The sequence below is a fragment of the Coregonus clupeaformis genome, unplaced genomic scaffold (genome assembly GCF_020615455.1).
Source record: "Coregonus clupeaformis isolate EN_2021a unplaced genomic scaffold, ASM2061545v1 scaf1024, whole genome shotgun sequence".
In the NCBI taxonomy this organism is placed as follows: Eukaryota; Metazoa; Chordata; class Actinopteri; order Salmoniformes; family Salmonidae; genus Coregonus; species Coregonus clupeaformis.
The window spans coordinates 7,801-34,564 of record NW_025534478.1 but is presented as its reverse complement, the minus strand read 5'-3'; the positions used below and the strand labels follow the sequence as shown (position 1 = coordinate 34,564).

General features: G+C 44.2%; 1 protein-coding gene across 1 annotated transcript; it reads right to left on the bottom strand.

The window, feature by feature from the left end:
* Positions 1–4,285: 4,285 nt before the first annotated feature.
* Positions 4,286–21,054, bottom strand: LOC121561809. Its single transcript, XM_045217353.1, has 4 exons — positions 20,487–21,054; positions 7,140–7,314; positions 6,864–7,039; positions 4,286–4,604 (listed from the first exon to the last, which is right to left on the bottom strand). The coding sequence occupies exons 1-4, from the start codon at positions 21,052–21,054 to the stop codon at positions 4,330–4,332; spliced, it is 1,194 nt and encodes a 397-aa protein (XP_045073288.1). The 3' UTR covers positions 4,286–4,329.
* Between the last annotated feature and the right edge of the window lie 5,710 nt (positions 21,055–26,764).

The window sequence follows — 26,764 nt, the reverse complement described above, 5'->3', positions numbered from 1 at the left end:
ACTACACACACAGCACTGTTCCTATGAAGTACTACCTTGGTGATATGGTTGGACTACACACAAAGCACTGTTCCTATGAAGTACTACCTCTGTGATATGGTTGGACTACACACAGCACTGTTCCTATGAAGTACTACCTCTGTGATATGGTTGGACTACACACAAAGCACTGTTCCTGTGAAGTACTACCTCTGTGATATGGTTGGACTACACACGCACTGTTCCTATGAAGTACTACCTCGATGATATGGTTGGACTACACACAAGCACTGTTCCTGTGAAGTACTACCTCTGTGATATGGTTGGACTACACACAGCACTGTTCCTATAAGTACTACCTCGATGATATGGTTGGACTACACACAAAGCACTGTTCCTGTGAAGTACTACCTCTGTGATATGGTTGGACTACACACACAGCACTGTTCCTATGAAGTACCTCTGTGATATGGTTGGACTACATAAAGCACGTTAGGTAAAAAAAAACTAAAAAAACATTTGCTGAAAGAGCTATCGGACAGAAACTTGTAGGCTCGGTTTCTATGGGCGGTTCCTAGTCTTTGTGTTTCTGGGACTATCCCAAATGTCGTCATTTTCGTGATGTGACAAATCAATTGAATATATTGCAACTGGACGAGGCTGTTTCTCGGCCTGAGAATGTTCTATAGCCACATAACTCACGGTGCTGTAGAACAGGCGAGCTCTAGAACAGGCGAGCTCTAGAACAGGCGAGCTCTAGAACAGGCGAGCTCTAGAACAGGCGAGCTCTAGAACAGGCGAGCTCTGGAACAGGCGTGTCCCTCGCTCCTCAGTGTTGATTTCAGCCTGTCCATTTGTGTGATGGAAATCCCTATTCAAAGATAATTGCCAATGGACACTGTCCAACTGCAGTATATTACAATTTACCATCACGAATTGGACATGGAGTTAAAGGGCCTACACTAATAAAGTCCACCATGGGGACACTGTACAGTACACATACACTCTATCAGTACAGTCCTTGGACTGTTTTTGATGACTCTGAGCAATGACACATGAACTGTTCAATGTCGGTCTATCAGCGGTGTATCTGATTGACAAACGACATGTCCATGACACATGAACTGTATGAGTCAAAAGACACTCAGACAATATCCAATTCAATGCTGACTCAGGATACTGTTTAGACCTTTCAACAGTCTGAAATTAACACAGGGGAGAACTATTAACAATATATTTTATTGAATAATCTAAACAAGAGAAATCAAATGAAATGATTGAACGTAAATATAATAAATGACTTGTGAGAATTCGTGTGTCAGCTCTGCTGTTCTGATGTCTGCATCAGGAGTCTGAATCAACAACCTGTGTGTGTCAGCTGTTCTCGATGTCTCCATCAGGAGTCTGAATCAACAACCTGTGTGTGTCTGCTGTTCTGATGTCTCCATCAGGGAGTCTGAATCAACAACCTGTGTGTGTCTGCTGTTCTGATGTCTCCATCAGGAGTCTGAATCAACAACCTGTGTGTCAGCTGTTCTGATGTCTCCCAACTGGCTGTCAGGCGGCTGCCCTCCTTCCAACTGGCTGTCAGACGGCTGCCCTCCTTCCAACTGGCTGTCGGGCGGCTGCCCTCCTTCCAACTGGCTGTCAGACGGCTGCCCTCCTTCCAACTGGCTGTCAGACGGCTCCCCTCCTTCCAACTGGCTGTCAGACGGCTGCCCTCCTTCCAACTGGCTGTCAGACGGCTCCCCTCGTCCATCTTCTTTCTCCTTGAGTCTGTTTTGAGTCAGGCTTTAGGGGACCTCAGCCCTTCCTACCCTGCAACGTGACAATGATGGAGGCGCGGCGACATGCTCTTTAGTTTGAGGAGGGACTGACGGTGGCCACCATACGGCGCCTGAGGATCATCTGCTTGTTCTTGACTGTTACATGGTGTACAAGCGCTATCTTTGTAATCTAACGTGTTGTCAAGAATAGCTTCTCTTACTAGAGGTTGTCTGGCCGTCCGTTCCTCCTCTTCCCCTGGCGGGACGTGGCAGACTCCTGGTGCTGCACCTTGGTCTCTTCAGGGTGGTGCTCCCGGACGTGGCAGACTCCTGGTGCTGCACCTTGGTCTCTTCAGGGGTGGTGCTCCGGACGTGGCAGACTCCTGGTGCTGCACCTTGGTCTCTTCAGGGTGGTGCTCCGGACGTGGCAGACTCCTGGTGCTGCACCTTGGTCTCTTCAGGGGGTGGTGCTCCGGACGTGGCAGACTCCTGGTGCTGCACCTTGGTCTCTTCAGGGGTGGTGCTCCGGACGTGGCAGACTCCTGGTGCTGCACCTTGGTCTCTTCAGGGGGTGGTGCTCCCGGACGTGGCAGACTCCTGGTGCTGCACCTTGGTCTCTTCAGGGGTGGTGCTCCGGACGTGGCAGACTCCTGGTGCTGCAGGCCTTGGTCTCTTCAGGGGTGGTGCTCCGGACGTGGCAGACTCCTGGTGCTGCACCTTGGTCTCTTCAGGGGTGGTGCTCCGGACGTGGCAGACTCCTGGTGCCGCACCTTGGTCTCTTCGGGGTGGATTGCTCCGGACGTGGCAGACTCCTGGTGCTGCACCTTGGTCTCTTCAGGGGTGGTGCTCCGGACGTGGCAGACTCCTGGTGCTGCACCTTGGTCTCTTCAGGGGTGGTGCTCCGGACGTGGCAGACTCCTGGTGCCGCACCTTGGTCTCTTCAGGGGTGGTGCTCCGGACGTGGCAGACTCCTGGTGCCGCACCTTGGTCTCTTCAGGGGTGGTGCTCCGGACGTGGCAGACTCCTGGTGCTGCACCTTGGTCTCTTCAGGGGTGGTGCTCCGTACGTGGCAGACTCCTGGTGCTGCACCTTGGTCTCTTCAGGGTGGTGCTCCGGGACGTGGCAGACTCCTGGTGCTGCACCTTGGTCTCTTCAGGGTGGTGCTCCGGACGTGGCAGACTCCTGGTGCTGCACCTTGGTCTCTTCAGGGGTGGTGCTCCGGACGTGGCAGACTCCTGGTGCTGCACCTTGGTCTCTTCAGGGGTGAGTGCTCCGGACGTGCAGACTCCTGGTGCTGCACCTTGGTCTCTTCAGGGGTGGTGCTCCGGACGTGGCAGACTCCTGGTGCTGCACCTTGGTCTCTTCAGGGGTGGTGCTCCCGGACGTGGCAGACTCCTGGTGCTGCACCTTGGTCTCTTCAGGGGTGGTGCTCCGGACGTGGCAGACTCCTGGTGCTGCACCTTGGTCTCTTCAGGGGTGGTGCTCCGGACGTGGCAGACTCCTGGTGCTGCACCTTGGTCTCTTCAGGGTGGTGCTTCGGACGTGGCAGACTCCTGGTGCTGCACCTTGGTCTCTTCAGGGGTGGTGCTCCCGGACGTGGCAGACTCCTGGTGCTGCACCTTGGTCTCTTCAGGGGTGGTGCTCCGGACGTGGCAACTCCTGGTGCTGCACCTTGGTCTCTTCAGGGTGGTGCTCCGGACGTGCAGACTCCTGGTGCTGCACCTTGGTCTCTTCAGGGGTGGTGCTCGGACGTAGCAGACTCCTGGTGCTGCACCTTGGTCTCTTCAGGGGTGGTGCTCCGGACGTGGCAGACTCCTGGTGCTGCACCTTGGTCTCTTCAGGGGTGGTGCTCCGGACGTGGCAGACTCCTGGTGCTGCACCTTGGTCTCTTCAGGGGTGGTGCTCCGGGACGTGGCAGACTCCTGGTGCTGCACCTTGGTCTCTTCAGGGGTGGTGCTCCGGACGTGGCAGACTCCTGGTGCTGCACCTTGGTCTCTTCAGGGGTGGTGCTCCGGACGTGCAGACTCCTGGTGCTGCACCTTGGTCTCTTCCGGGGTGGTGCTCCGGGACGTAGCAGACTCCTGGTGCTGCACCTTGGTCTCTTCAGGGGTGGTGCTCCGGGCGTGGCAGACTCCTGGTGCTGCACCTTGGTCTCTTCAGGGGTGGTGCTCCCGAGACGTGGCAGACTCCTGGTGCTGCACCTTGGTCTCTTCAGGGGTGGTGCTCCGGACGTGGCAGACTCCTGGTGCTGCACCTTGGTCTCTTCAGGGGTGGTGCTCCGGGACGTGGCAGACTCCTGGTGCTGCACCTTGGTCTCTTCAGGGGTGGTGCTCCGGACGTGGCAGACTCCTGGTGCTGCACCTTGGTCTCTTCAGGGGTGGTGCTCCGGACGTGGCAGACTCCTGGTGCTGCACCTTGGTCTCTTCAGGGGTGGTGCTCCGGACGTGGCAGACTCCTGGTGCTGCACCTTGGTCTCTTCAGGGGTGGTGCTCCCGACGTGGCAGACTCCTGGTGCTGCACCTTGGTCTCTCTCAGGGGTGGTGCTCCGGACGTGGCAGACTCCTGGTGCTGCACCTTGGTCTCTTCAGGGGTGGTGCTCCGGACGTGGCAGACTCCTGGTGCTGCACCTTGGTCTCTTCAGGGGTGGTGCTCCGCTCGGAGGGGGAGTCGTCCTCTCTCGCCTGGAGGGGAGGGATGGTTCTCTGAGCCGACCGTGGTATCTTCCACTTTCAACGCCGCCTCGAGGAGGGCACTGGTTTCGCTGGCTTGGGACGGATCTAAGTTGTCTGCCATCTGGATGTCGTGGCGCATGAAGTTGGCCAAACTTTCCCTGTCGGCGTTCTGGAGTACATTTTTGACCTGTAAGACACAAGCAAACAAGACACATAAATAAAGATGATATTAGTCGTTCATCCTTTTCAGACAGCCATGGAATAGGATCTATTTCCATTCCCATCTAATCTGACTTAGGGCTTTGGGGAAGTCCCATCTCCTTCCACACCTCCCTCATGTAGACAGGAAGGGTCTTGAGCTGAGTGTTTGTTGAATTGAAAACTAAGTGCTGGGCCTTCTTTCCTCCTGCGAGGCGGTGCTTGAATTTTTTGGAAGTGTGAAAACCAAGTGTCCTCCTCCTTGGTCAGTGACATCTGGACCATGGTCTGAATTTGTTTTGTGTTTCCCACCTATTGAAATGAACAACCACACATTACGCTGCGGTGCCTGGAGTCGTTTCCCCAACCAACCAACCACACATTACGCTGCGGTGCCTGGAGTCGTTTCCCCAACCAACCAACCAACCAACCAACCAACCAACCACATTACGCTCACGGTGCCTGCGAGTCGTTTCCCCAACTAACCAACCAACCAACCAACCAACCACATATTACGCTGCGGTGCCTCGAGTCGTTTCCCCAACCAACCAACCAACCAACCAACCAACCAACCACATATTACGCTGCGGTGCCTGGAGTCGTTTCCCCAACCAACCAACCAACCAACCAACCACATATTACGCTACGGTGCCTGGAGTCGTTTCCCCAACCAACCAACCAACCACATATTACGCTGCGGTGCCTGGAGTCGTTTCCACAACCAACCAACCAACCAACCAACCACATATTACGCTCACGGTGCCTGGAGTCGTTTCCCCAACTAACCAACCAACCAACCAACCAACCAACCAACCAACCAACCACACATTACGCTACGGTGCCTGGAGTCGTTTCCCCAACTAACCAACCAACCAACCAACCACATATTACGCTGCGGTGCCTGGAGTCGTTTCCCCAACTAACCAACCAACCAACCACACATTACGCTACGGTGCCTGGAGTCGTTTCCCCAACTAACCAACCAACCAACCACACATTACGCTGCGATGCCTGGAGTCGTTTCCCCAACCAACCAACCACACATTAAGCTGCGGTGCCTGGAGTCGTTTCCCCAACCAACCAACCAAACACACAGCTTCCATAATGCCTAATCTCTGACGTCTAAAATATAAACAGGCAGCTTCCATAATGCCCTCAATAAATCTCTGATGTCTAGAATATAAACAGTCAGCTTCCATAATGCCCTCTATACATCTCTGATGTCTAGAATAAAAACAGTCAGCTTCCATAATGCCCTCTATACATCTCTGATGTCTAGAATATAAACAGTCAGCTTCCATAATGCCCTCTATACATCTCTGACGTCTAGAATAAAAACAGTCAGCTTCCATAATGCCCTCTATACATCTCTGACGTCTAGAATAAAAACAGTCAGCTTCCATAATGCCCTCTATACATCTCTGACATCTAGAATAAAAACAGTCAGCTTCCATAATGCCCTCTATACATCTCTGATGTCTAGAATAAAAACAGTCAGCTTCCATAATGCCCTCTATACATCTCTGACGTCTAGAATAAAAACAGTCAGCTTCCATAATGCCCTCTATACATCTCTGATGTCTAGAATATAAACAGTCAGCTTCCATAATGCCCTCTATACATCTCTGAGGTCTAGAATATAAACAGTCAGCTTCCATAATGCCCTCTATACATCTCTGACGTCTAAAATAAAAACAGTCAGCTTCCATAATGCCCTCTATACATCTCTGACGTCTAGAATAAAAACAGTCAGCTTCCATAATGCCCTCTATACATCTCTGACGTCTAGAATATAAACAGTCAGCTTCCATAATGCCCTCTATACATCTCTGATGTCTAGAATATAAACAGGCAGCTTCCATAATGCCCTCTATACATCTCTGATGTCTAGAATATAAACAGTCAGCTTCCATAATGCCCTCTATACATCTCTGAGGTCTAGAAGAGTGGAATAACAGTGATATCACATATTGAGAAAAACGTACTCAGCACTTCAGGGATCTTGACCTTGGCAAGAGACTGGTTCTCCAGCAGGCTCTTTTTGGACACCACCTTCCTTACATTTTACATTTTTAGTCATTTAGCAGACGCTCTTATCCAGAGCGACTTACAGTTAGTGAGTGCATACATTTTTCATACTGGCCCCCCCCCCCCCGTGGGAAACGAACCCACAACCCTGGCGTTGCAAGCGCCACGCTCTACCAACTGAGCTACAGGAGACTATAACGCCTTCCTTGTCGTCGTTCACCTTGGCCTGGTGAAGCTGCTCCCTTCATCACCCGGTTGATCCCACTCCATTGGTTTCTGGTCAGCCGGCAGCCAGGTGGGGGGGTCTCCTCGGCGTATTGAAGAAATGCACCGATAGTCAAGGTGTAGTTGGTGACCGTGGTGATGTCCTTGTTCTTCTGAAGGGTCTGAACCCATCTAAAAATAAATAAAAACACACACACACATCATACAATCAATTAGTGTATTAGTGCACGAACACTGATGAGACTAAAGTGAAAGAAAGAACTCTGCTTACCTCCTCATCTTGTCATGGTTTTTCAGGAAAGCGAGAGTGGAAGGGTAAATCTCGTCCTTTGCCATGTACATCACAAATTGCTGAACCCTCTTGAACTTCGCGTCACAATTTTCCTTCAGCTTATCGTTTGGATTGGGGCCCTCACAGGTCTTCCTGAATCCCTCCATAAACACACCTAATCAAAGAAACATTACATTTTAGTCTCAGGACAAGAAAGACAATCTCATCATGTATAGAGATATAGAAATATATATATACAGTGGGGAGAACAAGTATTTGATACACTGCCGATTTTGCAGGTTTTCCTACTTACAAAGCATGTAGAGGTCTGTCATTTTTTATCATAGGTACACTGCAACTGTGAGAGACGGAATCTAAAACAAAAATCCAGAAAATCACATTGTATGATTTTTAAGTAATTAATTTGCATTTTATTGCATGACATAAGTATTTGATCACCTACCAATCAGTAAGAATTCCGGCTCTCACAGACCTGTTAGTTTTTCTTTAAGAAGCCCTCCTGTTCACCACTCATTACCTGTATTAACTGCACCTGTTTGAACTCGTTACCTGTATAAAAGACACCTGTCCACACACTCAATCAAACAGACTCCAACCTCTCCACAATGGCCAAGACCAGAGAGCTGTGTAAGGACATCAGGGATAAAATTGTAGACCTGCACAAGGCTGGGATGGGCTACAGGACAATAGGCAAGCAGCTTGGTGAGAAGGCAACAACTGTTGGCGCAATTATTAGAAAATGGAAGAAGTTCAAGATGACGGTCAATCACCCTCGGTCTGGGGCTCCATGCAAGATCTCACCTCGTGGGGCATCAATGATCATGCGGAAGGTGAGGGATCAGCCCAGAACTACACGGCAGTACCTGGTCAATGACCTGAAGAGAGCTGGGACCACAGTCTCAAAGAAAACCATTAGTAACACACTACGCCGTCATGGATTAAAATCCTGCAGCGCACGCAAGGTCCCCTGCTCAAGCCAGCGCATGTCCAGGCCCGTCTGAAGTTTGCCAATGACCATCTGGACGATCCAGAGGAGGAATGGGAGAAGGTCATGTGGTCTGATGAGACAAAAATAGAGCTTTTTGGTCTAAATTCCACTCGCCGTGTTTGGAGGAAGAAGAAGGATGAATACAACCCCAAGAACACCATCCCAACCGTGAAGCATGGAGGTGGAAACATCATTCTTTGGGGATGCTTTTCTGCAAAGGGGACAGGACGACTGCACCGTATTGATGGGAGGATGGATGGGGCCATGTATCGCGAGATCTTGGCCAACAACCTCCTTCCCTCAGTAAGAGCATTGAAGATGGGTCGTGGCTGGGTCTTCCAGCATGACAACGACCCGAAACACACAGACAGGACAACTAAGGAGTGGCTCCGTAAGAAGCATCTCAAGGTCCTGGGTGGCCTAGCCAGTCTCCAGACCTGAACCCAATAGAAAATATTTGGAGGGAGCTGAAAGTCCGTATTGCCCAGCGACAGCCCCCGAAACCTGAAGGATCTGGAGAAGGTCTGTATGGAGGGAGTGGGCCAAAATCCCTGCTGCAGTGTGTGCAAACCTGGTCAAGACCTACAGGAAACGTATGATCTCTGTAATTGCAAACAAAGGTTTCTGGCCTGCTGGCTCCCCTTCCTCTGCGGAAGCATAGTTCCCGCTCAGCCCAGTCAAAACTGTTCGCTGCTCTGGCACCCCAATGGTGGAACAAGCTCCCTCACGACGCCAGGACAGCGGAGTCACTCACCACCTTCCGGAGACATTTGAAACCCCACCTCTTTAAGGAATACCTGGGATAGGATAAAGTAATCATTCTACCCCCCCTTACCCCCAACCCCCTCCCCCCTAAAAAAACATAAAAATAAAAAAACATTGTAAAGTGCTTGTCCCACTGCGACTTATAATTTGTAAGTCGCTCTGGATAAGAGCGTCTGCTAAATGACGTAAATGTAAATGTAAATGTACCAAATATTAAGTTCTGCTTTTCTGATGTATCAAATACTTTTGTCATGCAATAAAATGCAAATTAATTACTTAAAAATCAGACAATGTGATTTTCTGGATTTTTGTTTTAGATTCCGTCTCTCACAGTTGAAGCGTACCTATGATAAAAATTACAGACCTCTACATGCTTTGTAAGTAGGAAAACCTGCAAAATCGGCAGTGTATCAAATACTTTTTCTCCCCACTGTATATATATCTATAGAGGCATTAAGGCATGTATAGATATATATATATATATATATATATATAGGTATAGAGGCATTATAGATATATATATATAGGTACATTTACATTTTAGTCATTTAGCAGACGCTCTTATCCAGAGCGACTTACAGTGAGTGAGTGCATACATTATTATTATTTTTCATACCCCGTTGGGAATCGAACCCACATGGCGTTGCCAAGCGCCATGCTCTACCAACTGAACTACATCCCTGCCGGCCATTCCCTCCCCTACCCTAGACGACGCTGGGCCAATTGTGCGCCGCCCCATGGGTCTCCCGGTCGCGGCCGGCTACGACAGAGCCTGGATTCGAACCAGGATCTCTAGTGGCACAGCTAGCACTGCGATGCAGTGCCTTAGAATCCAGGCTCTGTCGCCGCCGGCCGCGACCGGGAGACTCATGGGCGGCGCACAATTGGCCCAGCGTCGTCTAGGGTAGGGGAGGGAATGGCCGGCAGGGATGTAGCTCAGTTGATAGAGCATGGCGTTTGCAACGCCAGGGTTGTGGGTTCATTCCCACGGGGGCCAGTATAAAAATATATATATATATGTATTCACTAACTGTAAGTCGCTCTGGATAAGAGCGTCTGCTAAATGACTAAAATGTAAATGTAATTAAGGCATGTATAGATATATATATGTATAGAGGCATTAAGGCATGTATAGATATATATATGTATAGAGGCATTAAGGCATGTATAGATATATATATATAGGTATAGAGGCATTAAGGCATGTATAGATATATATATATATATAGAGGCATTAAGGCATGTATAGATATATATGTATAGAGGCATTAAGGCATGTATAGATATATAGATATATATAGGTATAGAGGCATTAAGGCATGTATAGATATATATGTATAGAGGCATTAAGGCATGTATAGATATATATGTATAGAGGCATTATGGCATGTATAGATATATATGTATAGAGGCATTAAGGCATGTATAGATATACATGTATAGAGGCATTAAGGCATGTATAGATATATATATATAGAGGCATTAAGGCATGTATAGATATATATAGGTATAGAGGCATTAAGGCATGTATAGATATATATGTATAGAGGCATTAAGGCATGTATAGATATATATATAGGTATAGAGGCATTAAGGCATGTATAGATATATATAGGTATAGAGGCATTAAGGCATGTATAGATATATATGTATAGAGGCATTAAGGCATGTATATATATATATATATATATATATATAGAGGCATTAAGGCATGTATAGATATATATATGTATAGAGGCATTAAGGCATGTATAGATATATATATATAGAGGCATTAAGGCATGTATAGATATATATATAGGTATAGAGGCATTAAGGCATGTATAGATATATATATATATATAGAGGCATTAAGGCATGTATAGATATATATATAGGTATAGAGGCATTAAGGCATGTATAGATATATATAGGTATAGAGGCATTAAGGCATGTATAGATATATATGTATAGAGGCATTAAGGCATGTATATATATATATATATATAGAGGCATTAAGGCATGTATAGATATATATATGTATAGAGGCATTAAGGCATGTATAGATATATATATATAGGTATAGAGGCATTAAGGCATGTATATATATATGTATAGAGGCATTAAGGCATGTATAGATATATAGGTATAGAGGCATTGAGGCATGTATAGATATATATGTATAGAGGCATTAAGGCATGTATAGAGATATATATATAGGTATAGAGGCATTAAGGCATGTATAGATATATATATAGGTATAGAGGCATTAAGGCATGTATAGATATATATATATAGGTATAGAGGCATTAAGGCATGTATAGATATATATGTATAGAGGCATTAAGGCATGTATAGATATATATGTATAGAGGCATTAAGGCATGTATAGATATATATATATATATGTATAGAGGCATTAAGGCATGTATAGATATATATATATGTATAGAGGCATTAAGGCATGTATATATATATATGTATAGAGGCATTAAGGCATGTATATATATATATGGTATAGAGGCATTAAGGCATGTATAGATATATATGTATAGAGGCATTAAGGCATGTATAGATATATATGTATAGAGGCATTAAGGCATGTATAGATATATATGTATAGAGGCATTAAGGCATGTATAGATATATATATATATGTATAGAGGCATTAAGGCATGTATAGATATATATATATATGTATAGAGGCATTAAGGCATGTATAGATATATATATAGGTATAGAGGCATTAAGGCATGTATAGATATATATATATGTATAGAGGCATTAAGGCATGTATATATATATATAGGTATAGAGGCATTAAGGCATGTATAGATATATATGTATAGAGGCATTAAGGCATGTATAGATATATAGGTATAGAGGCATTAAGGCATGTATAGAGATATATATAGGTATAGAGGCATTAAGGCATGTATAGATATATATATAGGTATAGAGGCATTAAGGCATGTATAGAGATATATATAGGTATAGAGGCATTAAGGCATGTATAGATATATATATATATGTATAGAGGCATTAAGGCATGTATAGATATATATATATATATATAGAGGCATTAAGGCATGTATAGATATATATATATAGAGGCATTAAGGCATGTATATATATATATGTATAGAGGCATTAAGGCATGTATAGATATATATATAGGTATAGAGGCATTAAGGCATGTATAGATATATATATAGGTATAGAGGCATTAAGGCATGTATAGATATATATATATAGAGGCATTAAGGCATGTATATATATATATATGTATAGAGGCATTAAGGCATGTATAGATATATATATATAGAGGCATTAAGGCATGTATAGATATATATATATATATAGAGGCATTAAGGCATGTATAGATATATAGGTATAGAGGCATTAAGGCATGTATATATATATATAGGTATAGAGGCATTAAGGCATGTATATATATATATATATATATGGTATAGAGGCATTAAGGCATGTATATATATATATATATATATATATATAGGTATAGAGGCATTAAGGCATGTATAGATATATATGTATGTATAGAGGCATTAAGGCATGTATAGATATATATATATGTATAGAGGCATTAAGGCATGTATAGATATATAGGTATAGAGGCATTAAGGCATGTATAGATATATATATAGGTATAGAGGCATTAAGGCATGTATAGATATATATGTATAGAGGCATTAAGGTATGTATAGATATATAGGTATAGAGGCATTAAGGCATGTATAGATATATATATGTATAGAGGCATTAAGGCATGTATAGATATATATATATGTATAGAGGCATTAAGGCATGTATAGATATATAGGTATAGAGGCATTAAGGCATGTATAGATATATATATGTATAGAGGCATTAAGGCATGTATAGATATATATATGTATAGAGGCATTAAGGCATGTATAGATATATATAGGTATAGAGGCATTAAGGCATGTATAGATATATATATGTATAGAGGCATTAAGGCATGTATAGATATATATAGGTATAGAGGCATTAAGGCATGTATAGATATATATATATGTATAGAGGCATTAAGGCATGTATAGATATATATAGGTATAGAGGCATTAAGGCATGTATAGATATATATGTATAGAGGCATTAAGGCATGTATAGATATATATGTATAGAGGCATTAAGGCATGTATAGATATATATGTATAGAGGCATTAAGGCATGTATATATATTAGGGCTGTCAAAAATAGCGCGTTAACGACGTTAATTAGTTGTTTGCTGTTAATTATGTAAATTTTTTTAACGCATTTCACGCATGCGCAGTGTGACAAATTATTCAGGTCAGGAAAGTGGTTGGGAGCTAGAGGCGAGATGGAGCAAGGTGAGCAAAGTGGGCCTATTGACGGATTCAAATATAAAAAGAATGATGATGGTACAGTTAACAAGTACAAGGTTATTTGCAAGATTTGTAAGGAGTTTCAATTTCACCGGAGCTGTTCAAGCTTGAAGTACCATGTCAACGCCAAACATGCGTTTGCTGGGCCGTCAGATTCAGCAAGTGGTTTGCGCCAGACCACGCTGAATGTTTGCAGGCAATTAACAAAATCAACCTCAGATAATTTGACCAACACAATAGCAAAATGGATTGCAAAGGATTGTAGACCCATTAGCATTGTAGAAGACTCAGGTTTCCTTGATGTTTTGCAAGTGGCGTCTCAAGACTCATTCTATAAGCCACCGTCAAGAGCCACAGTTATGAAGAAAATCCACGAGCTCTACGAAAACGAAAAGAAAAAAGGAAAGAGGTCTTGGCTCAAGTAAATCATATCGCCCTGACAGGAGACCATTGGACATCAGTGAGTAACAACAATTACCTCGGAGTAACTGCACATTTAATCAGTGACACGTGGGAACTGAAGTCTTTGCGCTGACTATATTAAAAACTGAGGAGCGTCATTTTGCGGAGGCTTGTAAAGAACAGTTCCTGTCTGTTGCACGGTGAGTGGGACATCGAGGGCAAGACTACAACCATTGGGACTGACAGTGCACGCAACATGGTTGCCGCAATTCGACTTACACGCTATGAACACATGAACTGTGTCGCTCACATGGTGCAGAGAAGTGTCACAGTGAGTCTTGCTGACAGCGGCTTTGTAAATGCTTTGGCCAAGGCTCGCAAAGTTGTCGGTCATTTTAAGCACAGCCCAGCAAATGCTGCGGAGCTTCAAGCACAACAAGTCAGCCTGGGAAAGAAGCAAGAGCCATTGATCCAGGATGTTCCAACACGTTGGAATTCGACGCTGGAAATGGTCAAGCGCGTGAGCAGAAATAAAGAGGCTGTCATCGCAGCCCTGGACAATCAGGAGCACAAACTCGTTTTGCCGACCGCAGCAGAGTGGGATAAACTGCAGAGGCTGGAGACACTTCTAGAGCCATGCAGGTAAATCAGTCTGTAACTTATCAAATAACATCGCTTTGATTATTTTCTGGAATGAATTAAACCAAGTCAAATATCAATAACATGTATCTATGTAAAAAATAATGATGATGATAATAATAATAATAATAATAATAATAATAATAATAATATGTTGATAACCACTGTTCTAATAATACACTGTCTCTGTGTGCATGTGTGTGTTTGTGTGCGTAGGTATGTAACTGAGCTCCTGGGTGGAGAGGCCTATGTCTCCTGTTCTGTGGTACTACCTTCTCTCTGCCACTTGCGTCTCAAGATGGAAGCCTGTGATGAGGACCCTGCATATGTGGTGAGATTCAAGACCAAGTTCAAGGAGGACCCTAGCATCCCGTCAAGAACAGCTCAACAATGCATGGCTCCAGATTGCTACAGTTTTGGATCCTCGTTTCAAAGACTTGAAATGCCTGCCCAAGACAGACAGGGAAGAGGTGTGGACCACACTTGAAGGGATGCTGCAACAAGAATCACCCAGAAGGTCTTCACAGACACATGATGATGGGCCACCCAGGAAGAAAATCAGCCTTCTGCAAATGGGCTCAGATTCAGAATCAGAAGATGAAGAGGTCCAACCTGCCATACAGAGGTACAGAGCAGAGCCCACCATTAAATTGGAGGACTGCCCCTTGAGGTGGTGGGCATCTCATTCAGGAGCCCATGAGAAGCTGGCCTCACTAGCTCACAAATATCTAGCCACTCCTGCAACCACTGTTCCCTGTGAACGACTTTTCTCAGTAGCAGGTCACATTGTGAACAAGAAAAGGTCAGCTTTACTTTCAGAAAATGTGAACAAGTTAGTTTGCCTCAGCAACTGGCTGAAAGATGATGAAGCTCAGTAGATTTGAAAGGTGATGTTCAAACAAAAAGACCAGTTTCAGTGCAACATGTTATAGTAGTTAGCAACTGGATTTTTGAGCAACTGGATTAAAGAATGGAGGAAAAGGTAAAAGATTGTTCTTTGGTTTGATTTAAAAGTTTTATTGAAAATGTTTTTTTTTTTACTCAAATTGTGCAAAAATGTGGTAGGTCACTGTTATGATTTGACTACATTTATTGCTTTCTGTTCAATTGAATACTGTAAATTGTACATCCTGGTTAAGAGGAATGCCAAAGAGGAAGTGATGGAACATTACAAAGACAAATATTATGGTGTGTAGTATGTTTCAGCTTGATTTAAAACACCATTATTTGGCTGTGTTAATAAACAGACATAATATGAAAATTATGTATCTGTGTCCTGTTATTTATCTTTTGGTATGCATTTCAGAAAAAAAATGGTTAGGATTCAGGTGTAATTGCAAATAGTGATTAATCATGATTAATCCACTGAAAATTCTGATTAATTTGATTAAAATTTTTAATCATTTGACAGCCCTAATATATATATATGTATAGAGGCATTAAGGCATGTATAGATATATATATGTATAGAGGCATTAAGGCATGTATAGATATATATATAGGTATAGAGGCTTTAAGGCATGTATAGATATATATGTATAGAGGCATTAAGGCATGTATATATATAGGTATAGAGGCATTAAGGCATGTATATATATATATGTATAGAGGCATTAAGGCATGTATAGATATATATATATAGAGGCATTAAGGCATGTATAGATATATATGTATAGAGGCATTAAGGCATGTATAGATATATAGGTATAGAGGCATTAAGGCATGTATAGATATATATATATATATATATAGAGGCATTAAGGCATGTATAGATATATATGTATAGAGGCATTAAGGCATGTATAGATATATATGTATAGAGGCATTAAGACATGTATAGATATATATATATATGGTATAGAGGCATTAAGGCATGTATAGATATATATATATATATAGAGGCATTAAGGCATGTATAGATATATATATATAGGTATAGAGGCATTAAGGCATGTATAGATATATATATAGGTATAGAGGCATTAAGGCATGTATAGATATATATGTATAGAGGCATTAAGGCATGTATAGATATATATAGGTATAGAGGCATTAAGGCATGTATAGATATATATATAGGTATAGAGGCATTAAGGCATGTATAGATATATATGTATGTATAGAGGCATTAAGGCATGTATAGATATATATATATATAGAGGCATTAAGGCATGTATAGATATATATATATGTATAGAGGCATTAAGGCATGTATAGATATATATGTATGTATAGAGGCATTAAGGCATGTATAGATATATATATATAGAGGCATTAAGGCATGTATAGATATATATATATATGTATAGAGGCATTAAGGCATGTATAGATATATATATATAGAGGCATTAAGGCATGTATAGATATATATGTATAGAGGCATTAAGGCATGTATAGATATATATGTATAGAGGCATTAAGGCATGTATATATATATATGGTATAGAGGCATTAAGGCATGTATATATTGTATGTATAGAGGCATTAAGGCATGTATAGAGATATATATATATATAGAGGCATTAAGGCATGTATAGATATATATGTATAGAGGCATTAAGGCATGTATAGATATATATATATGTATAGAGGCATTAAGGCATGTGTGTATTATACAGCTCTGGAAAAAATTAAGAGACCACTGCAAAAATATGTTTCTCTGGTTTTACTATTTATAGGTATGTGTTTGGGTGAAATTAACATTTTTGTTTTATTCTATAAACTACCGACAACATTTCTCCCATATTCCAAATAAAAATATATTCATTTAGAACATTTATTTGCAGAAAATGACAACTGGTCAAAATAACAAAAAAAGATGCAGTGTTGTTAGACCTCGAATAATGCAAAGAAAATAAGTTAATGTTCATTTTTAAACAACACAATACTAATGTTTTAACTAAGGAAGAGTTCAGAAATCAATATTTGGTGGAATAACCCTGATTATTAATCACAGCTTTCATGCGTCTTGGCATGCTCTCCACCAGTCTTTCACATTGATGTTGGGTGACTTTATGCCACTCCTGGCGCAAATATTCAAGCAGCTCGGCTTTGTTTGATGGCTTGTGACCATCCATCTTCCTCTTGATCACATTCCAGAAGTTTTCAATGGGGTTCAGGTCTGGAGATTGGGCTGGCCATGACAGGGTCTTGATCTGGTGGTCCTCCATCCACACCTTGATTGACCTGGCTGTGTGGCATGGCGCATTGTCCTGCTGGAAAAACCAATCCTCAGAGTTGGGGAACAATGTCAGAGCAAAAGGAAGCACGTTTTCTTCCAGGACAACCTTGTACGTGGCTTGATTCATGCGTCCTTCACAAAAACAAATATCTGCCCGATTCCAGCATTGCTGAAGCACCCCCAGATCATCAACGATCCTCCACCAAATTTCACAGTGGGTGCGAGACACTGTGGCTTGTAGGCCTCTCCAGGTCTCCGTCTAACCATTAGACGACCAGGTGTTGGGCAAAGCTGAAAATTGGACTCATCAGAGAAGATGACCTTACTCCAGTCCTCTACAGTCCAATCCTTTTGCAAACCTCAGCCTGGCTCTTCTTAGCTTCTCATTGATTAAGGGCTTTTTCTAGCTTTGCACGACTTCAGCCCTGCCCCTAGGAGCCTGTTTCGAACCGTCCACGCCGTGCACTTTACCCCAGCTGCCCGTTTGCCATTCTCTTTGTAGGTCACTTGATGTCATCCTACGGTTGTTGAGTGACATTCGAATGAGTTGGCGGTCATCCCGGTCAGTAGAGAGTCGTTTTCGCCCTCTGCCGGTCTGTAGCTTTGTTGTCCCCAATGTCTGCTGCTTGACCTTGTTGTTATGAACCGCCGTCTTTGAAGTGTTAAGGATGGAAGCAACCTGACGCTCACTGTATCCCTCTGCCAGTAAAGCCAGAATTGAACCCTTCTTTTCCTCACTCAAAACTTTCCTTTTCAACTCTTTTGGCATGGTCAATAGTTATTTTTTGATTAAAATTACTTTTGGTGGTACTATTAGCACTGTTTTTGCCATCCAGCTGGTCCTATTGCAAGAGGATAGTGATGACCACAGCAGTGGTTTTTATACTTTTCCCCGTTAAATAAGATTTGGTTCATGTGATCACCTAATCAAGTACATAATTCAGTAGAATGAGGTGTGCCTGTGTTGGAATTCAACAGACACTGGAATGGAATGGCTGTCATACATGTAGAGATGCTGATTTAAGAAACATTTGCAGTGGTCTCTTAATTTTTTCCAGAGCTTTTCTCTGTTGTATAAAGGAAGTTTTTCTAATCCATTTCAAAACACAAATACTTTTGAAGACACATAGAGAAGCATTTGATGCTATTCCTTCAGATTAATCAAATCAAAGTTTAATAGTCACATTCACAGTCAGGATGCAGATATAATTGCAGGTGAAATTGTTCTGAGCTCCAACAGCAGGTCAATAATAACAACAACAGTAATAATCCATCTGGGACGGAAATCAGCCTAACAGGTTGCCTGGCAGGTTACTGTGGGCAACCCCACTGACCAACGATAGGCCAGTAAACTCAATGTGAACTCAGGATGGGGGGTCTGGGAAGAGTGAAGCAGGCCATACACAGCGGAGGATGGGTCCTACAGAAGTCTACACCGCGGAGGATGGGTCCTACAGAAGTCTACACAGCGGAGGATGGGCCCTACAGAAGTCTACACAGCGGAGGATGGGTCCTACAGAAGTCTACACAGTGGAGGATGGGTCCTACAGAAGTCTACACAGCGGAGGATGGGTCCTACAGAAGTCTACACAGCGGAGGATGGGCCCTACAGAAGTCTACACAGCGGAGGATACAATTATCTGTAAGGTCCCTCAGTCGAGCAGTGAATTTCAAACACTGATTCAACGACAAAGACTATGGTTCTCCAATGCCTCGTAAAAAGGGCACCTATTGGTAGATGGGTAAAATAAAATAAAAAGCAGACATTGAATATCCCTTTGAGCATGGTGAAGTTATTAATTACACTTTGGATGGTGTATCAATACACCCAGTCACTACAAAGATACAGGCGTCCTTCCTAACTCAGTTGCCGGAGAGGAAGGAAACTGCTTAGGGATTTCACCATGAGGCCAATGCCGACTTTAAAACAATTACAGAGTTTAATGGCTGTGATAGGAGAAAACTGAGGATGGATTAACAACATTGTAGTTACTCCACAATACTAACCTAACTGACAGAGTGGAAAAGACGGAAGCCTGTACAGAATACAAATATTTCAAAACATGCGTCCTGTTTGCACCAAGGCACTAAAGTAGTACTGCAAAAAATGTGGCAAAGCAATTCACTTACGATTGGGGCAAATCCAATACAACACATTACTGTGTACCACTCCTTCATATTTTCAAGCATAGTGGTGGCTGCATCATGTTATGGGTATGCTTGCATTCATTAAGAACTGGGGAGTTTTTCAGGATAAAAAAATAAACAGAATGGAGCTAAGCACAGGCAAAAATCCTAGAGGAAAACCTGGTTCAGTCTGCTTTCCACCAGACACTGGGAGATGAATTCACCTTTCAGCAGGAAAATAACCTAAAACACAAGGCCAAATCTACACTGGAGTTGCTTACCAAGAAGACACTGAATGTTCCTGAGTGGCCGAGTTGACTTAAATCTACTTGAAAATCTATGGCAAGACCTGAAAATGGCTGTCTAGCAATATTCAACAACCAATTTGACAGAGCTTGAAGAATCTTGAAAAGAATAATGGGCAAATGTTGCACAATCCAGCTGTGGAAAGCTCTTAGAGACTTACCCAGAAAGACTCACAGCTGTAATCGCAGCCAAAGGTGCTTCTACAAAGTATTGACTCAGGGGTGTGAATACATTTGCAAATCCGATATTGCTGTATTTCATTTTCAATACATTTGCAAATATTTCTACAAACATGTTTTCACTTTGTCATTATGATGTATTGTGTGTAGATGGTTGAGAGAAAATAATAAATGTCATCCATTTTGAATTCAAGCTGTAACAAAACAAAATGTAACACAACAAAATGTGGAATAAGTCAAGGGGTTTGAAGGCACTATAACTGTGATTAGCTGGACCCAAACATTTTTGTTCTACAACGTGAACACAAAAAACAGTCGGACTTTTCAAATACAAATACTTTGCACTATTTAAAAGACAGTACTTACTCAGAGCAGAGCCCGGGAGGGGAATTTGGCTGCTAGATCCGGACGCCGTGGCCTCCTCTGTCCGGGACCCTGAACCCGTGGCTTGGTCCTGGTGCAGTTCCTCTTGTTCCGTGTCTGACCCAGGAGGAGACTGCTCGGCCTGAAACCTGGACCTCTTTGCTGACCTCGCCGTCTGCCTTCTCAGTAGCCCGTACCTCTTCCTGGCTCTGTTCAGTTCAGAGGTCAGCTTCAGGTTGTCCTCTCTAACGGATTGGATGGTCTCGCCGCTCTTGGTCAGGGCCTCGTCCCTCTCTTGCACAGCTTTCTGCAGCCTCAGGATCACCGCTTGGCAGTGGCAGGAATCATCTTCGCAGCCCACGTCCTCCTCTTCCTCTTCCTCTAGCCGTGAATCTAAAGAGTCCTCCTCCTGTTCTTGCTTTGCAGCTTCCACAATGTCTAAATCGGTGGCCAGTGGGATGACAGGGTTGGATGCCCTCAGCGTGGCCAGCCGCTCCATGGTCAGCTGTCTCCTGAGCTCCTCCAAAGCCCGTCTCCTCTGCGTTCTGTTGAGTTCTGTGTGCGAGTCCATGTGCCGTTCCAGCCTGCTGACGTGGGCGGAGCATCCCGTCACTGGACACGGCTCCTGCCTGATGTTGACGCGGCCCGACTGCCAATGACAAAGGATCACCCTCTCCTCCGTGTTCCTCACATTGTGCACCTACCTTAGGTGCTGACTGAAGCCGACCACGACCTTAGGGCAAAGCGGACACGAACGCATTGCAGAGCGCACCGGAGCCATCTCTAAAAGTAAAATAACAGTAAATAAAAACCACAACAAAATCAGTGAAGTAATCCAACAGGTTGAATGCTCCAGGCTGCTTAGTTGTTGCTTAGTAACACACCTGAGACCACACCTCCCCACTCTCTAAAACCTAGAATCCATTCTAGTTCCAGAACTCCTCCCACTAAAAAAACCCTCCTTCCAACTCCTCCTCTGTTGTCAGCCTGGAGTCAAATACACGGCACTAACTCGACAGCTAACACAGTTTCATGGCCACTAGCTAATCCACTGATTTTTTATTTATCATTGAAATACTAGCTAGAGTGGTTAGCTAGTTTGGAGGAAGTATTTAGTAGTTGCTCCCATCCCATAGCCATAGGAAGTGTGACTGGCTCCTCTGTGGAGAAAATGCCCTTCTTTTTAACTTTGTTGTCACTCCTGTTGGCTCCCCCCACGTGGGTGGGTTTGTGCTCTCTGATTGGCTCAACGTCAAGTTATTGGCCCCACTGACGAGCCGTTGTGATTCTACAGGTAGAATCAGTAGGTTCTAAAAAAACAAGAAAACTGCGTTTGCATCGGGGCTAAGGCACTAAAACACTGGAGAATTGTAAAAACATTGCCTGGTCTGATGAATCCTGGTTCCTGCTGTTTCACGCTGATGGGAGGACAAGGGTATGGAGAAAACCTCATGAGCACATGGATCCATCATGCCGCGTGTCAACATATGGCAGACTGGTGGTGATGGTGTGGGGTGTGTTTTTTCATGGCACACATTTGGGCCCCTTGATAAAAAGTGGAGCAACGTTTGAACGCCACAGGATATCTGAACAATCATTGCTTATCAAGTGCATCTCTTTATGACAGCAGTGTATCCATCTGCGAACAGATATTTTCCCCCGGCAGGATAATGCCGCAAGGTTCAATATTAGGAAGGTGTTCCTAATGTTTTGTACACTCAGTGTATATGCAGGTAATCACCAAAATAAAGGAAACACTTGAGTTGTTTGAGCCGTCAGGGTCCTTAGAGGGGATGGTTCAGAGGTCCACTCAACCCCTTAGAGGGGGATGGTTCAGAGGTCCACTCAACCCCTTAGAGGGGATGGTTCAGAGGTCCACTTAACCCCTGAGAGGGGATGGTTCAGAGGTCCACTCAACCCCTTAGAGGGGATGGTTCAGAGGTCCACTCAACCCCTGAGAGGGGATGGTTCAGAGGTCCACTCAACCCCTGAGAGGGCATGGTTCAGAGGTCCACTCAACCCCTGAGAGGGGATGGTTCAGAGGTCCACTCAACCCCTTAGAGGGGATGGTTCAGAGGTCCACTCAACTCCTGAGAGGGGATGGTTCAGAGGTCCACTCAACCCCTGAGAGGGCATGGTTCAGAGGTCCACTCAACCCCTGAGAGGGGATGGTTCAGAGGTCCACTCAACCCCTTAGAGGGGATGGTTCTGAGGTCCACTCAACCCCTTAGAGGGGATGGTTCAGAGGTCCACTCAACCCCTGAGAGGGGATGGTTCAGAGGTCCACTCAACCCCTGAGAGGGGACGGTTCAGAGGTCCACTCAACCCCTTAGAGGGGATGGTTCAGAGGTCCACTTAACCCCTTAGAGGGGATGGTTCAGAGGTCCACTCAACCCCTGAGAGGGGATGGTTCAGAGGTCCACTCAACCCCTTAGAGGGGATGGTTCAGAGGTCCACTCAACCCCTGAGAGGGGACGGTTCAGGTCCACTCAACCCCTGAGGGGGACGGTTCAGGTCCACTCCAACCCCTGAGAGGACGGTTCAGGTCCACTCAACCCCTGAGAGGGACGGTTCAGGTCCACTCAACCCCTGAGAGGGGACGGTTCGGGTCCACTCAACCCCCTGAGAGGGACGGTTCAGGTCCACTCAACCCCTGAGAGGGACGGTTCAGGTCCACTCAACCCCTGAGAGGGGACGGTTCAGGGTCCACTCAACCCCCTTAGAGGGGATGGTTCAGAGGTCCACTCAACCCCTTAGAGGGGATGGTTCAGAGGTCCACTCAACCCCTTAGAGGGGATGGTTCAGAGGTCCACTCAACCCCTTGAGAGGGGATGGTTCAGAGGTCCACTCAACCCCTTAGAGGGGACGGTTCAGAGGTCCACTCAACCCCTGAGAGGGGACGGTTCAGGTCCACTCAACCCCTGAGAGGGGACGGTTCAGGTCCACTCCAACCCCTGAGAGGGACGGTTCAGGTCCACTCCAACCCCCTGAGAGGGGCGGTTCAGGTCCACTCAACCCCCTGAGAGGGGACGGTTCAGGTCCACTCAACCCCTGAGAGGGGACGGTTCAGGTCCACTCAACCCCTGAGAGGGGACGGTTCAGGTCCACTCAACCCCTGAGAGGGGACGGTTCAGGTCCACTCAACCCCTAGAGGGGACGGTTCAGGTCCACTCAACCCCTGAGAGGGGATGGTTCAGGTCCACTCAACCCCTGAGAGGGCATGGTTCAGGTTTAGAAGAATTCCATCAACAACAATAGGTTTGATTACAGGCCCCCTAATAATAATAATAATAATAATTTAGGGCTTCAAATCCAATCTTGTTCTCATGGAACGTCATGTCTTCAGGCTGAGCAGAGCTCTATATGAAAGACAGAGGACTACAGTATTATAATCAATGCCAGTTACGTTTGATTCATGCAGTTTGTTGGTGGCCCACTGTTTGATGGTATTCACACGTTACAGTGTAGCTTTAACAATTCCTACAGTACAGAAAAACACATTCAAGTACAAAACCTCAGTAGAATGGCGCTTTTATAAACAACTCATTAGTTCAACACTTTAGACTTAAGACAGTACTTACTGGTGTTAATCAGATCTCCTGTCTCCTCTACCAATGTGCCAGTTATCTCCCCCTCCTCTTTCACTCCAAAAACTGCATCCTCCTCTTCCAACTCTCCGTTCACTGTAACATCCTCCTCCTCTTTCACTCTGAACGCGTCTTCCTCTTCTTCCACTGTAACGTCTTTCTCTTCTTCTTTCACTGTAACTTCCATATTTTCTTCTTTCACGGTAACAGCTTCACCCTCTACTTGTTTTTGTATTGTAACATCCTCCTCTTCCTCCTCCTCCTCTTTCACTAGAGCTTCTTTCTCCGTCCAGCAGACCTCCTCTTCTTTAGCAGGAGGAGAGTAGCTTAGTGAGCTCATGGTCGGGGATGTTAGCTAGCTAGTTAGCTAGTTAACATGAGCCACTAGCCTAGTGCTCGGCTATTTTAGCTATTCAGCTAGCCGATTAGTAACGTAAATATGAAATTAAATGCGGTAACTATCTATACGACGGAAATGTGTTTTAAAAAAACACAGTGATTAATCTACACTGAAAGCGTCTCAAGAGCATTAATGTTTCGGCTATGTTGGCTAGCAAGCTAGGGAGGTGGCTGACTAACTGTTGTTGACGTCGAATATACATCTCGTCCACTAGATTATACGTCACGCTGGCAGCATGGGGGGAGATAGAATAGACAATAGAAAGGGGTTGCCTCTGACTCCAAAGGTTGCATGTTTGAATCCAGCAATAGAAAGTTGTTTTTCACAAGCATTTCGCTACACCCGCAATAGCATCTGCTAAAAATATGTGTATGTGACCAATACAATCTGATTTATGGAAAATATATATTTCACAGCAGTTTAGATGGCACAATGATACTCTACGCTATACTTGCTTGTTTTCTCACATACATTGAAATTATTCGAATTTTTGCGACCAGGAAATGGCGGAGTGAATTCTACATAGTGCATCTTTAATTTTACTTTCAGACCAAGCTTTTTTGTTTGTTCATTTATTTCATTAAATATAACTATTATATTCAGACCTTAAAAGAGAAACGTGTTGATAGGGTCAGAATTTTAATGAAAATGTAAAACATACAAATCAACTTGCACATCAGCATTTAAGGCAATATCTTATTCAGTCAAATAAACAGATAATATACAAATTAGCAGCTTGATCTATAGTGCTTCTATATAGTGTGACAATACATAGATGGTTCAGGTCCACTCAAAGTCATGGGTGACTAGTTAACGTTAGCTTGGCTCTCTCTGTGTGTTTCATACCGTGAGAGGAGGGGTTGGTTCGTTGGCAGAGAGCAATGGCTAGCTAATATGCTAACTATTCTAGCTAGCTAACTAACTGGCTGAATAAGTTGACGACGTACTCACTCAAACTGTCAAAACTAACCCCAAAACCTTACACAACGTTAGACACGGACACGAATGATCTGTTCAGCGTGTTAACACACTATTGGTAGTTTGTTGTCACGCAGGGGCGGTGTGTTCATTAGGGCGATATGGGCGACGCACTGCCAAACGGGAAAAGGAAGGGATTTTTTTTCTAATCAATTATATCACGGCAACAGTAGTTATCAGTGTTGTAATCTAGACGTCTGATCTGCCACTAAATGTCCAATCAGGCTAAAGTCGTGCTTCAAATGGCCCCGCCCCTTTTGGGGCGATTTCAGTCAGGTTGAAAATCGCCCAGAACTTCTGTCATAGACTCTCATGTAAAATCTTTTTTTTTCAAATATCAGAGCTTTCAATACAATCTCTATGGGTTCCGGGAGGGCTTGCACTTACGCGCTTTCGTCATACGTAACATAACCATGAACGTAACTAAGAAAAGAGCGGGTAGCAGCGTCAATCAATTCACGTACTACTGTCAAGATGGCTAGCGTTCAGTGCAACTCGATTGTCTCTTTGAAAGAAGTTCCTTTTTGTCGGCGAACAAATCAAGATAAATTGGCAACGAAACAATTAGGACCTCCCAGACCAAATGTAATAATTCAACAGGTTTCTACTAAAGGGGGAAAGTCCTACACCTGAGGATTTTCAAAAAATTGGTACGAACGAAAAACCTGGCTAGCAGGCTGCGATGTAGCTGATGCAGTCTTCTGCTACCCCTGCTTACTCTTTCACCCTGAAGGCGGCTCGGCAGACAGCACGGCTTGGACAGCGACTGGTGTAACCGACATGCACCATCTTTCAGAAAAGATTAAGAAACATGAGCTGTCAAAGACCCACATGGATAGCTGTTTGAGATTGTCTGCTTTGGGGAGAGTGAACATTGCCACTCAACTGGATGAGGGATACAGGCTAGCTGTCCGCCGCCACAACGATGAGGTTAGCAAGAACCGCCACATCCTCAGCCGGCTAATCCAGTGTGTGAAGTTTTGCAGAGTGTTTGAGTTAGCTTTGCGAGGCAAAGATGAAACTGAGGGCTCCACCAACCCTGGTATTTTTCTTGGACTTGTCAACTTTGTGGCACAATTAGATGAGGTGTTTTTATGGAAATGCATATTGTCTATGCAGTGTTGAGGAATGTGAAAGAACACCCTTGATTATTTTTACTGTGATAACTTATTTTGCTTTTGTAAGCCAACACTTTTGAGATCAGTCAATAAATGCTTCTGGTATTGACTTATATGCTGCCCCCTGTCTTCATGTTGTTGCTGGACATATCTTTTTTAAAATGTGTGTAGGTCACCTAAATCATCAGAAAAATTGCC

What these genes read in the sequence shown, in the direction of transcription:
- LOC121561809 (XM_045217353.1), bottom strand. Translation starts at nt 21,054, where the DNA reads ATGGACTCGCACACAGAACTCAACAGAACGCAGAGGAGACGGGCTTTG. An exon ending in AACCATGACAAGATGAGGAG is followed by an intron (nt 7,040 to 7,139) that starts GTAAGCAGAGTT and finishes ATTTATTTTTAG; the next exon opens with ATGGGTTCAGACCCTTCAGA. An exon ending in AGCAGCTTCACCAGGCCAAG is followed by an intron (nt 4,605 to 6,863) that starts GTGAACGACGAC and finishes TGTGTCTTACAG; the next exon opens with GTCAAAAATGTACTCCAGAA.